Source organism: Scardinius erythrophthalmus, assembly GCF_964197995.2.
Source record: "Scardinius erythrophthalmus genome assembly, chromosome: 14".
NCBI classification, from domain to species: domain Eukaryota; kingdom Metazoa; phylum Chordata; class Actinopteri; order Cypriniformes; family Leuciscidae; genus Scardinius; species Scardinius erythrophthalmus.
Genome location: NC_138234.1, coordinates 23,920,187 through 23,933,516, shown reverse-complemented (window position 1 = coordinate 23,933,516; position 13,330 = coordinate 23,920,187). Strand labels below are relative to the sequence as shown.

At 38.4% G+C, this 13,330-nt stretch overlaps 1 protein-coding gene across 2 annotated transcripts; it reads right to left on the bottom strand.

Moving 5' to 3' along the window:
* Positions 1 to 1,513: 1,513 nt before the first annotated feature.
* On the bottom strand, positions 1,514 to 13,008 carry nfil3-4 (nuclear factor, interleukin 3 regulated, member 4). Of its 2 annotated transcripts, none has more exons than XM_081383745.1 (2): positions 12,805 to 13,008; positions 1,514 to 4,065 (listed from the first exon to the last, which is right to left on the bottom strand). In XM_081383745.1, the coding sequence occupies exon 2, from the start codon at positions 3,938 to 3,940 to the stop codon at positions 3,155 to 3,157; it is 786 nt and encodes a 261-aa protein (XP_081239871.1). In that variant the 5' UTR covers positions 3,941 to 4,065; positions 12,805 to 13,008; the 3' UTR covers positions 1,514 to 3,154. The 2 variants fall into 2 exon arrangements, with proteins under 2 accessions (XP_081239871.1, XP_081239872.1); XM_081383746.1 differs by lacking the exon at positions 12,805 to 13,008 and adding an exon at positions 8,767 to 8,969 and having other exon boundaries at positions 1,523 to 4,065.
* Positions 13,009 to 13,330: the final 322 nt, after the last annotated feature.

Genomic DNA, 13,330 nt, shown 5'->3' with positions numbered 1-13,330 from the left:
ACTACACAAAACAAAGTTGTTTACTGCAGGATTTAAAAAGCACAGACATAAAGGCAAATAATAATATATAAAAAAAACATTTAAAACATAAGTAAAATATTTAAAGTGGCCTAAATTTGGCCTTGCCTCTAAATTAGTGACATAAATTTAAGCAATATCACACTGGTTGTGATTCTCACACGACAGCCCATTTTATTTTACATCTAAAGTAAATAAATGTAATCGTAATACAAAACGAAAGTGATCTGATGTCTTGATGATGTCGTAGATTTAGTTGTGCGTGGCCAGGAATTTTGTACTTGACAGTCTATGAATAAATTGAAAAAAGAGAAGTGTCATGTTTCACTTTCACACCAAAGATGCAAGATCTGTCAATGCAATATTAATATGCATTTAGCCATTATAGAGATTAGCACCCTGTACAAAAACAGATAATGTCTTCCATTGTGGATCAGTTTTTTATATGCATTGAGTGTAAATCACTGAATCATTATTATGCCTACAAAATGTCTAGTTGTGTCTGGAACATTCATATGCAATACTTTTGTGCATTTGCTGACCTATGATGTCATTGCACAAAGAGTGTGGTTATATGACTCAAATTGAAGTGGATAAAATATGACAATGACACTGTTTTATGTCTTTGGTGAACGACAGAAAAGAGATGATAGAGTTGATCTGGTCAAAATCCAAAACTATAAAGCTGTCCCATGTAATTTGTTAAGATTAGCGAGTCTAGCTTGTAGCTTATGCTAGCACCATTTGTAGGAGGTATGCTACTAAAGATCTGTCTAAAATAGATTTTCAACAAAGATAAATACACAAAAACAACTAGATCTTGTACTCTTGCAACGCTGAGTTAATTTTCACTAGAGGATGTGGTTTACAGATGTAAAAGACAAAGACAATATACTTTTAACTTCCTTTTTCTTCATTGTACTCACCCTTCATATCTCAGGTGGTTACAGCAGAAAAAAAGAACAAATGAAGAACTTTTAACTGTGAAGACAGAGCGAAATGTATGCTAATCCAGTTTTAAAAACTACTTTGGTTCATTCAAAAAAAGTAATAGTTATGTAAGGTAACTTTGTGTCATGCTTGTTATGCAAGCCACTGAATCACTAGCTTGCTTCAGTGGTAACTAGCAGACTTGTTGCTCACTCTCTTCACCTTGTGCACTGTGTTTGCGGTGTATATTCTGTAGACATCACGATTGATCATTAAAGGTGACTCATTAATGCTGAGAAACCCCCTCTCCACCTTTCCCACCCTTACGTGCCACTGAAACTTAGTTTGCAGCCCCCCTCTCACACTCATAAACCGCAGCAGCCCCATGTGGAGTCCTTCTGCCCGTCACCAGATGCAAGCAGCACAACTCGCACAGCGGTAAGAGGATGAGGGAAAAAAATCATGCGAATGTCCTTCTCACTGTGTATTATAATAATTTATTCTTTGTTCTGTGGCATGACTTAACTGTGTTATGATGCTTATAATAAATAAATGGTCAAAAAGCGGAGATTTTCATTTGCACTTTATTGTAAAAAAGGGGAAAAAAATCGAAGATCATACAGCTTAATGCAACATGACAAAATGTTGTATAAAATATAAATGAATCTTTGTAAAAATGCGTTACAAATATTTTAACTATACCTCACTTTAGCACACAACAAGAGCACGGGTTCAATGATAAATTATTATACTGACAAACAGTGCACCTTGAATGTTGTGGATATAAACTGTATGCTACATGCAGGAATGCAAATGTAAATAACTTCAAGAATTTTGTTTTTTTGGATCCCTTGTATATTTTGCCTGTAGTAATCCGTTATGATTGTGATTGTGAAGACCCGATGTTAAAGGCAAATCATTATTTTTACTGTAGCCTACATCTTTATACATTCAATATTTCATTATTGAATTGTGAACCTAAAATTACATGCAAGCAAAAGTGTTTTACATTCATAAACTGTATTTCTGAGTGAAAATGAGCTGGTCAGTCAATGCCACAAGGTTTTAGATATCCTCATTGTTAATTAGCATCACAGCTAATGGTTTGTCATTCACTGTTGTTGCTAACATTGCTAATGCAGTTAACATAGGCACACTTTTGTCAAACTGTACAAACTGGAGGTATGTGGAGGCAGGAAGAAACCAATTTTAAAAGTATGGACTAAGAAGATATTTTGCCCAAAGTTCACAGAAAAAAAATGTCTGAGATGTGGAAGTTGGTCAGTCAGTCCATAATTGAGACATTTGTCTCTAAAATATGACATTGATCATGCATTAGTCTGAAATTATATTCTATAAATTGAACAGAGGAGTTACAGCATCATCAAAGATCTGTGGGGTATTTTGAGCTGAAAACTTTACAGACACATCTTGCATGGGGACAACTGAGACTTATATTTCATCTAGTAAAAAGGGGCATAATAGGTCCCCTTTAAACTTCAAAAAGAACTCATAACATGTTAAAAAAATATATGTATGTTTAACAAAAATTCAGGCTACATATTGTGTGATGACAGCTTTAAATTTGAGTAGCAAGCAAACAATTGTTTTGGTCACAGATGACCAATTTGTTAAGTGCTGCTTTAAAGGCCTCAAAAATAAACATTACAAAGTTTCTGAAGCTCAAACAGTAATATAATGCACTAGCAATGCAAAGTCCGTGGGTGCGTTTCCCAGGGAATGCATGAAATGATAAAATGCATAATTTGAATGCCATGTAAGTCACTTAAAAAAGATGCCAAATGCGAAAATGTCACTTTGACATCAGAGCTGTAGGCTCAAAAGGACTCCTGTTTGAGTCTGACCTAGGTCAAATCCTGATCCCATTCTCCTTCTCTTCTCTACTTTCCTGTCTATACTAAAGGTAAAAAAGATGTTGAACATTTCAAGGACCAAAAAAAAAAAAAAAAAAAAAAAATTGTGTCATTATCCCAATTCAAGTTTGCCTTTTTCCACCTCAATGATGGAAATATTGACTCTTCAAAATACATTTCGGAAACTAAATCTGTATGTGTGACCTTTTGATCAAAGTATTTTTTTAATCAAATGGTTTACAACAAACTTACTGGAATACAGGCAAGTTGGTTTATCTCAAATGTGTAGGATGATTCAGAACTGCTGAGTCATTTTAGCCTAGAGTTTGATTTCAATCTGACATGTATGCTGGAATAGGAGATGCGGATTTAGCTCTATTGTCTTTGCGCTGTGAGGTTTGAGACTTCAGTCTTAGTTTATGGGGAAGGGCAGTGCTGGAATCTGCCGGCACTTGCTGCTCACCCTCGTCGTCCGACAAGATCCTCTGACACCCTGGTTGGAGCAGGGGCCGTCCTGCCCAAGGTGCTGTTGCTGGGGCGAGGTGTGGTGGAAAGAGTAAAGGTGCGGCTCTAGGGGAATGGAGGGTGGGGAAGTCTAGGAAGTATGGGTGATTTCTTCGTATGGCCATAGGCTGCGTGGGAAGGAATGCCGACCCGGGGTGGGTACCCAGACAGACTGGTGCTTGTTGGTTCCCCGACAGATTGGAAGCCTCTCTGTCTTGCCTTCTACCCCAGTAGAGATCTTTGTCTGGGCAAGAAACCAGAGGTTGCGGGGCCAAAGAGTGAAGATGAGATAGAGCTCTTTGAGACGAGGAGTAGGTGGCTCCAGAGTTGAGCAAACCGTACCGAAGCTTTAGAGCCAGCAGCTCAGATCGTAGACGAGCATTTTCCTCGCTCAATGAAACCAAACGAGTCTCCAATACGTAGTCATTGACCCTTCGTTTCTCTCGCGAGCGCTTCGCTGCTTCGTTGTTCTTGCGGCGTTTCTCCCAGTAAGTCGCGTCTTTCCTCTCCTCGGGTATGAACTCCCGTTTGCGACGCAATCCCAGACCTCTCAAGGAGATCTCTTCGGCCTCTCCGTCAGTTTCCCATCTCATCCGCGAGAATGCGGACTCCATTTTCACAGGGTAAGACTTTTCTGATTGGTTTCACGCAAGACGCACCTGCTCTCTCTGTGTGTGGTGTCTGGAGTTAGTCAGATGTCAGCCCCACTTCTCAGTCATGCTGTCAACAGGAGCTTTACCTATGATGAAAGAGCAGAGTTATTTACTTTGCAGGTGGTCTTGTTGGTTCATTTGTGTGTCATAAGATTACAGTCAGATCTGCAAGAGGTTATGAGTGTCATCGCAAAGCAATTTCTGTTGAAATTCTTGACCTTTACCTGCTAGAGACCAGTTTGGTTACAGGTGCCACACAGCTGCAACTACAACTCTGTAATGTTCCTGTCACTGGGGCTGTAGATGAGGTAATGAGACAAAAAATTCCCCTTGTGGCGACTGTTGTTGTTGTTGTAGTTGCGCTAGTCGTCTTGCTAACTTAAAATTCAAGTATTAACTGTTGTTGCAGATTATTACTAATACGGTTAGAAAAATCTTTGTCAAGGACTTTGTTTCAGCTCTCTACCTATTAGCAATTTCCAATACCATTGACAGTTCAAAAATGCTTGAGCAATGCTAAAAGCAACAGCCTGATAATGAAGTGACTATGAGGTGTTGGGGGTGTGTGCAGCATCCAGGACATGAGTGCGACCACTGGGGTGATTCAGACATGGTGGGAACCTGAGACTTCACACTGGGTTCAAAGAACCCCCGCACAGTCTGATGGGCCATCATTTTGTGGGTAACCAGTGGAAGAATGAATTATTGTGAGAAACAGAGAGATCTAGAAAGACTAAACGCTATGCTCACAACTGTACAGACCTACTTCCCCTCTGATGTCATTGACACATTGTATTGTCTCTATGCAGACACTTATATGTGGCAAATGTAGCTTCCTTTCCAGACAAAAGGTCAGATAAAACATAATTTCCTTCCACTTAATCATATGGGTCTCCTATTAGTTTTCTAAATCCCACTTGTAGTCACATTTACAAATGTCAAGTGTCTTTTTCATGCTTTGTGGATGTATTAAGTCAATAGTAAATCAGTAAATCTCAATCTTGGATGATTGTATTATTAGTTTTTCTATAATTTATTTTTGTTTATTATTATTTTTCAAAACAGAACCCCCAAAATGTGAACTTTAATTAGTGAATTGATTATTTAATAACTTAAGACCTAACAAATTTTTTTGAGTAGTTTAAATGAAAACATTTAAGTGTAATTGAGATAGTTTTTATTTTGTTTTCCATTAATTTATTTAAATTTTTATTAGATTTATATATAGCTTTGTCTATATAGCTTTTATTAATTTTTATTTCATTTTTAGTTATTTTTGTACATCAAGTTAAACTACATGAGAAATGTTGCCTTTGCAAGTATATATATATATATATATTTACATTTTATTTCAGCTTTTTACAGTTTTATGTATTGAGTTAACTATATTAACCCTGCTATATGAAATTCAAAATTCACACCTTTTTAAAAGTAGCTTAACTGTTTAAATAAATTTGGGTCCACAGAATGCATATCATTAAAATCTCAACAGTAGCATGAGAGTATGCGCACCTTGCGTTTTGTACAGCTAACCCCACGCTCACTGTGGTTTCTTTTTTTTTCTCTCCTCAGAACCTTTCTCCAAGTTAACAGAGTGTGTGTTTTCATGTAGGCTAACCACATCCTGTTCATCCCTTTCTTTCATCTGCTCTGCCTTTTTATGAGCTTGGAATCTGGGTTCAGAGCGTGTCAGCGAGCTGCGTGTACGCTTACCACAGGGTAAAACAGACTGTTAGGCCAAGCCACGAGCCAATGAAACATTGTGTGTTTGTTGAACGCAGTGGAGGGGATGAATTGTGGATGCTCGCTCAAACCACAGCTATGAGACTGAGCCTGCAATGTGGTGCTACGCTGACCAGTATTAGCGTGTGTGCTTGTGCATAGTAATTCAACTTCACTCTACTCAGCTCATTAGATTTGAAAACGATTGACAAGATTTGCATTTCCAGAAGGAAATGCCAGTCCTTCAAGAAAAAAAAAAAGGAATAGTGCTTTTATAAGTTTGGTTTTAAGTTTTGATGGAGAACCAGAACCACTTTGTCACTGTCATCACATTCATGCATGTTGTGTTTTTGGTGTTTTTTTGGCAGTGTACAACAATTAATGCCAGAAACACATTGCACAATTTTCAAAGTCGTTGGATCGCTGTTCTTCTCATACTACATGACTGTCTGGGATTCCATTGTGTTGCTGTTTTGTGCACATTACATGACGAATCGGCGACAGGGGGTCACATATTAGACAACTTTTCACATGGAAGAACTGCCGACAACTAACTACAACTGTGTCCGAAATCGCCCCCTATACCCTTAAAAAGAGCACTATTTGAGGGGACAGTCATTTGTAATGGTGTCCAAAACCATAGTGGACTTTATCGAATATAGTTACTCAATCCCTTAATGCACTGCAATAATGAGTGTGCAACCAATGTTTGCTCAACAGCCAGAGAATACCCACAATGCACTGTGACGGTCATGGCGAATTAATTCCAGAGTCTGACCAGAAGATGGCGCTTGCAGCAGTAACACCCCCTTGTGTACAAGGCTAACAAGTAGCTAAATGGGACTATAGACTATAGGTTTTCGGGGACATTAAATGTCATAAGCCGAACAGGTAAACTCATCTACTCACTAGTTCGCTTTCACAGCCTTGTGTTTATAATCGATATCTTGCAATCTATTATAACTCGAACTTTCAGGGAAAAGCTTAGGCCGAAAAGGAAATAAAAATAGCACGATTTGCAATGGACGCAGATGTTTTTTTGCTTTCCGCACCATCTATGAAGGAGCTTCTTCGTCCTCCATTGCGCCATTGAAAAGTCATGTGATCATGGTTGGTGTCCACCTGAGTTGACATCATTCACCACCGTCGCTTTTTCAATGACGTATGACTCGCATTGACGCGGGAATATCCGATCTGTATGCTTACATGGCAGATGCAAATGCATGTATCCGATTCATATCGGATTTATTTCCACGTATGAATGAGGCCTGAAACCGATCTGAGAATATCGGAATCCATGTGCTTTTTTCCTGCTCACACATTTGCGGGTCATATCCGATCTGTGCCACATGAGAGGAAAAAATTAGAATTGGGTCACTTGACCTATGTAATGTAAAAGGGGCCAAAAACTTTTTGGAAGCTTAATGACATTGAAGTAATGCGACCACAGTGTAGTTCGTTTATAGCATACGTTTTTTCTGCCGATTCTTCAAAATTCATGAAAGTTGTGTTAATTCTGCAGTAATCCTAGCCTGGTTAAAACCAGACCCTTCTCAGTTGAAACTGAGTGTAGGGTCTGGCGAAGCTATGTAGACAAATCATTTCCAAAGGGGCGTCACCAACCGACGTAGCTCAAATTCCTCTGGGCGCAATTGGATAGTCTTAAAACCAATCAGATCGATGAAGGAGATGACGTATGCTTCGATTGTGTTGTTCTTTGCTCCGGTTTTAACGAAAACGGTAAGTTTAAACCGCTCAAAACAGACGCGATAACTGATTCGTTTATATACTGTCTATGATTCGAACGAGTGATGTTCCACGGCGGCATCCATCTTTGTAATGAAATCTCCTTCAGCGTTGCTGCGCTGTCGTCATCATGTAAATCCCTCCCCAAATGTTTCTGATTGGTGCCGCGATTTCGGCGGCACAGAAATGAGTTTGAATGGGTTCTTCTCCAGACTATCCTGGAGAGAGAATTAAAATTAGCCGGAAGTAGTCTGGGTTTTCCCAGGCTACAGTAATCCAAAAGCCAATGGAAAAATCCTATTTTTTTTTTTTTTAGGGAACCTAATTTCTTAAAAATTCATCAGCGCTGTTTAGACAGAAAGATTGCCCATTACTTTTCAGTATGCAAATATTATTTTTTAATGATTGTCATCATTGTCAGTTAGATTTTGAATGCTACATTGTTTATACATATCATATTATGCATTAGAATGCTACACAATCTTGTACATTTAGACCCTTGATATGTAAACTCAATTTTAGCGTGCAGCCATATTACTTTTTCCCACTGGCCAATGGAATTCATGCACTTAACACCCATATAACCAGTGTTAGTTTGCAAACAGGCCTTTTTTTTTAAATAATTGTGTGGGCAACAGTGGTATGCTAACCACAGTGACATGCGGTTCTACTCCAAGACTAACCTAATTCTCTTTATCAGTCAACATTTCTTAGTGATGTGTCAGAATAAAGGATGTTTAGGTGACAATGTGTTGAAGGGCTGGTGGGTTTTTAGCGGTGCAATTTGAATGTCGCTCACATGAGCCTTTCCACATTGGCAGCTTTGCTGCTCCCTTGCATCAAGTTGCAGTTAAAAATCTCACCTTGAGTTTCCGATATTTCATTTTTGGTTTCATTGCTATAGCTGTGCTGATGACATCCAAGACATCTGTTTATAGCCAGTAATACCACCCTGTTTATTTTCATCCAGTTACTGGAATGTGAAACTGTCATGCATTTTACATAAGTTGCTAACTTGGCTTCTCGCAAACAGTTTCGACAAAATCTCTGTTGCAAAATGTTGAACAGATTCTGAAAACCGTCCTCTGGGGAAATGTAAATTTGTGATAAGCTTTGCTTGCTGATTATGAGATGTTTTTTGTTGTCTGCCAGCCTGCTAATGCGGACATGCGCTCATAGGATATGCTAACAGTTTAGGTGCGGTGATGGTGACAAGTGCTGTGGAGCTAAATATACACTCTGCCTGCTTTGTCGCTGTGCCACAGACATACACACACATGCATACACAAAGAGAAAGTCAAAAGAGATTGTTCACATACTTTTCCTCTTCCTGTGTTGAGTATACAATGAATAGAAGTTAGTCAGAAAAACTAGAAAAGCTCTTGAAATATGCCTTGCAGTGTAGCTTGCATAAACATAAAAACATAAGAATCTTCTCTCTCTCTCTCTCGCTCTCTCTCTCTCTCTCTCTCTCTCTCTCTCTCTCTCGCTCTCTCTCTCTCTCTCTCTCTCTCGCTCTCTCTCTCTCGCTCTCTCTCTCTCTCTCTCTCTCTCTCTCTCTCGCTCTCGCTCTCTCTCTCTCTCGCTCTCTCTCTCTCGCTCTCTCTCTCTCTCTCTCTCTCTCTCTCTCTCTCTCTCTCTCTCTCTCTCTCTCTCTCTCTCTCTCTCTCTCTCTCTCTCTCTCTCTCTCTCTCTCTCTCTCTCTCTCTCTCTCTCTCTCGCCTTTCACAGACCATTCAGTGGTGACATTGACTTACCCCAAATAGTAAGAATTTATGGCTATGTTATCCAGGTTATCTACAGAGAAAACCAAAAGTTACGTCTAAAAATGAGTTTTAGTTATGTATAGTTTTGCACATCAGCTACGGCTTTCAAACGGCGTGAAGCATTTTCACCTCAAACTACGAATGTCTGCATATCTGATGTGTTTTATCTTGTAGTTCTCATTTTATTATCATTATTTTAATGTGAAAAAGCTTGTGCAGTGTTTGTTAAAGTAAGGCCAACGCCATGTTTTTTGTTTTGTTTGAGGGTGTGACACCTCAGATTCTGTAGTAAGTCAAAGGAAGTTTGCTTTTTTTGCCATTACATCACAACACAAATTTAAGAACCTTTTAAGACCTGCACAAATAAAATTGGTAACACTTTATTTTAAGGACATAGTGATTCTACAGTAATAACAGTAAATTATGCATTATTACAAGTAACTGTAACTCTAGTAAGTACATGTAGTTACTCAGTACTTATTTGCGTAAGTACGTCATCTTAAAATAAAGTGTAACAATAAAATTAATACCATATGGACGGGTAAAGCAATACAACTTCAGTGTCAGGTTTATATAATGCAAAGTTTGACAAAAACAAAAGGTTTTATAAAATGATAAACCTCACATTTCAGCCTTTAAACTAAGAAAAGGGATGAGTCAAATCATAAATTAGGCTGTTATATTTATATTAAAGGTGCTCTATGCGATGTTGGGTGACATCACTTCTTGTTGACGTTCAAAGTATTGTAAAAAAAAAAAAAAACGGAGGCTAGCTCGACCCTCCCTCCTCCTCATCCCGTCCCCTCCACCTCCCTTCCGTGCTTCCTGAAACAGTCCAACGCATTCTCATCCTTGGGCGTCATATACTGATGCTTTTGACATTTCGTCTACATCGAACACACATGGCACCCTTTAGCGTCAATATGACACGCACAGAGCTTTGTTCGGTTATGGGTAGGTTTAGGTCTGGTGTAGGGTTAGGGTTAGACCGCTAGGAGGCGCCTTCTGGCCCATGTCTATCTGCGTCTCATATTGACGCTAAAGGGTGCCATGTGCGTTCGATGTAGACAAAATGTCAAAAGCATCAGTATATGACGCCCAAGGATGAGAACGGGCTGAACAGTCATGAATTCGGGACTTCGGGAATTCACGTTCCTTCTCCTTTTCCCTCTTCTTTGCTATTTGTTCATTGGAACTTCGTCTCTTTGGTCGTGTGTCGGCAAGAGAATATAATATATGTAGATTTATGGAATGCACATTTGCTTATTTTTCGATTCACAGACTAAATGAAAACGCAATGTCATTCTCTGACAGTAGGTGGCGTTTATGGAACAGCTGCGCCTTTAATGCGAGTTTGCTGGTATGATGTAAACACCATAATGTAAACATTGTCATAATTCATTAACAGTAGATCATAAACAATCGCTTGGCATAATGAATCGGTATTCCTTGATAATGAACTGCAACCAGCAAAAGCGTCAAGTTTTTACTTTGAAACGTGCAGCATTCACAATTAAATCATCACCTTTTGAAGTTTAATATTCTCACTAAACCATATCGCAATTCCTGTTTTTCTATCCCCTAACTGAATTTGGTGAATTGTTTCATTTTTTCTGTGAAATAACAGTCAAACTGTTCAATGTCTTTTTTGTAGTCAGTAGTATTTGTTTAATGGGCATCAAATACAGCTTTCGATGACTGTAGATAGTGGCCTTGAGGCCCCCAGGGGCCTCAGGCCTCATATCTGCACCTGCCGCTAAGTTTAGATGGTGCTTTTCAGTAACAAACTCTTTAACTTCTCCTTTTTGGCAACCTATCTGTTGCTTTTTGTCCTCACCACCTGCTTCTCTGTACATCTTTGTTTCCTGGACTATGGTTTCTTATGCTTTATGTCCCCCCCCCCCCCCCTCAGTTGTTTTTAAATGTGCGGCTCGGATGTCTTCATAAACAATAACGTCTGCCTGTAAAAAGATTTTACATATTTTTTTCTACCTTGAAAGTGTATTGTTGCATTGCAGATGTTCAGTGCTGCTAATTTATTCAAGTGTTATCAATTTTAATTTCGTATCAGTCAATTCTGTTAGGTCCTAAATCTGAGACTGTATTGAAAATCTGGGATTCAAAATCAAATTTAAACCTGTAAAGTTTTAGGAATTCAAAATTTTCTAAATCTCTGACATAAAATGTATTTTTGACGTAAAATGAATAATAAATATGTACGATTATACGTTATTTCTATTCATATAAGTATTGATGTGGCATTGATCACGAGAAACTCCTTTGTACGGATGGTCAGAAGTTTCCATTGAAGCTCAAGATGATCTCAAATCATGCTGGAGAACACGATTATCACGTTTTTCACAAACTACTGGAGCTCATGCATCGTTACGCTGGTAATATAATTTGCAATGAAACATTTTGTATTCAAATTTTGCACTGGGGACGTTTGTACCAAGTTATAATTTGAATTGGAATAGCAATAAAATATCTTTAGCATTGTTTCCTCCGATAGAGAAATGTACGCCATTCGAGCTGCAGTTACATCAGAGATGCCATTTATGACTTTGAATGTGTTTTGCAGCAACTGTCTATTCTAATCTACCCTTGAAATCATTTAGACTTAATGGTCAAGATGCCACACCACACACTCTTTCAAAATTACCCACATTTACCATACAGCCTCACAAGATCCATCACTCACTTTTGAAGCTTTTAAAGACTGAAACTCAATATTTGGAAGGTCTACAAGGAAATTTACAATTACAAATTTAAAAAAAAGTCAAATCCAGTCTAATCTTATATACATTTTTGTATGACATTGTGGCCAAAATTGGTTTCATTAATTATTTCATGTAACATGAGATATTACACTGTAAAAAATTAAGTTATGACAACGTATGTTTTTTTACATTGCTTTAACTCCTCAAAATAAGTTCAGCAATTTTCCACTTTTTTTTATAAGCTACACGAGATTCAACTCATTTTTGAAGTCAGTTTAATGTAATTTAAGTTGAAATTACTTAAACATCAAAGTTGATTGTTACTTGCAGCAACTTTTTTTATAGTGATTCAACACTTTAAATGGTTACAAATTCTACAATACTAATAAATGCAAAAGGTTAAATTCACTACATTAACCAAATATTGGACAGCTTAATTAATTTGTGTACTGATTTATATAATATACTGTTTTCATTTTGAGATTGGGAAATCTGATGCTTGCAATGAAAGTAAACCAAAGGTTACGTCTGAAATGAGTTTGTTACGTTTAGTTTTGCACATCATCTACGGCTTTCAAGCGACGTGAAGTATTTTCACCTCAAACTACCAAAGTATGCGTATCTAATGCGTCTTATCTTGTAGTTCTCTTTTTAATTGCGTTATTTGAATGCAAAAAAGCTTTTAAAATAGCGAGATGTTTGCTGAAGCAAGGCCAGCGCCATGTTTTTTTGTTTTGCTTGATGGTGTGACACCTCAGATTCTGTTGTAAGTCAAAGGATGTTTGCATTTTTTTGTCATTACATTACGAATACATTTGAAGTATGTTCAAAGTTGACCACTGATGGACACACAAAAGCCCCCGTTTCTTACCTTCGCACAGCTTCTGACAGTTCCTGAAGGCTCACCCAGCGTTGACATCACTGAGGATGCTCCTCATTACTGGAACCAGTCGACTCTTCGCACATCAAAACGTTGTCTCGTCTGTGTGTGACCTGAGTGTCTCACCTGCTGTGCACTGTTGATTAAACGCTCTCCTCTCTGACTCGTGGCTTCTCTTTGGTGTGAAGTGTGATTAAAAGTTAGAGGCTGCCTGTTCGCTGCTTTATGAGATCAGCCCACAAGCCCCTGTCTGTGTCTACTTCTTTTAACACAAAGCTGATGGGTTTACACCATGGCCCACATGTCCCTCACATACGTGCACCAGTGGGTGGGTGTCTGCATTTATGAAAAAAAGGGTCAGATATGGAAAACCACTCTTAATTATTCTTCCAGTTAGCTTTTCCGATGGCCAGATACTTGTCTTCTCTCACTCTTGACCGGGTCCTTACTGTTCAACTTCCTCTTCAGCCATTAACTAAAGATATGAAGGCTCTAAATTGAAGATTAAGGAATTGCA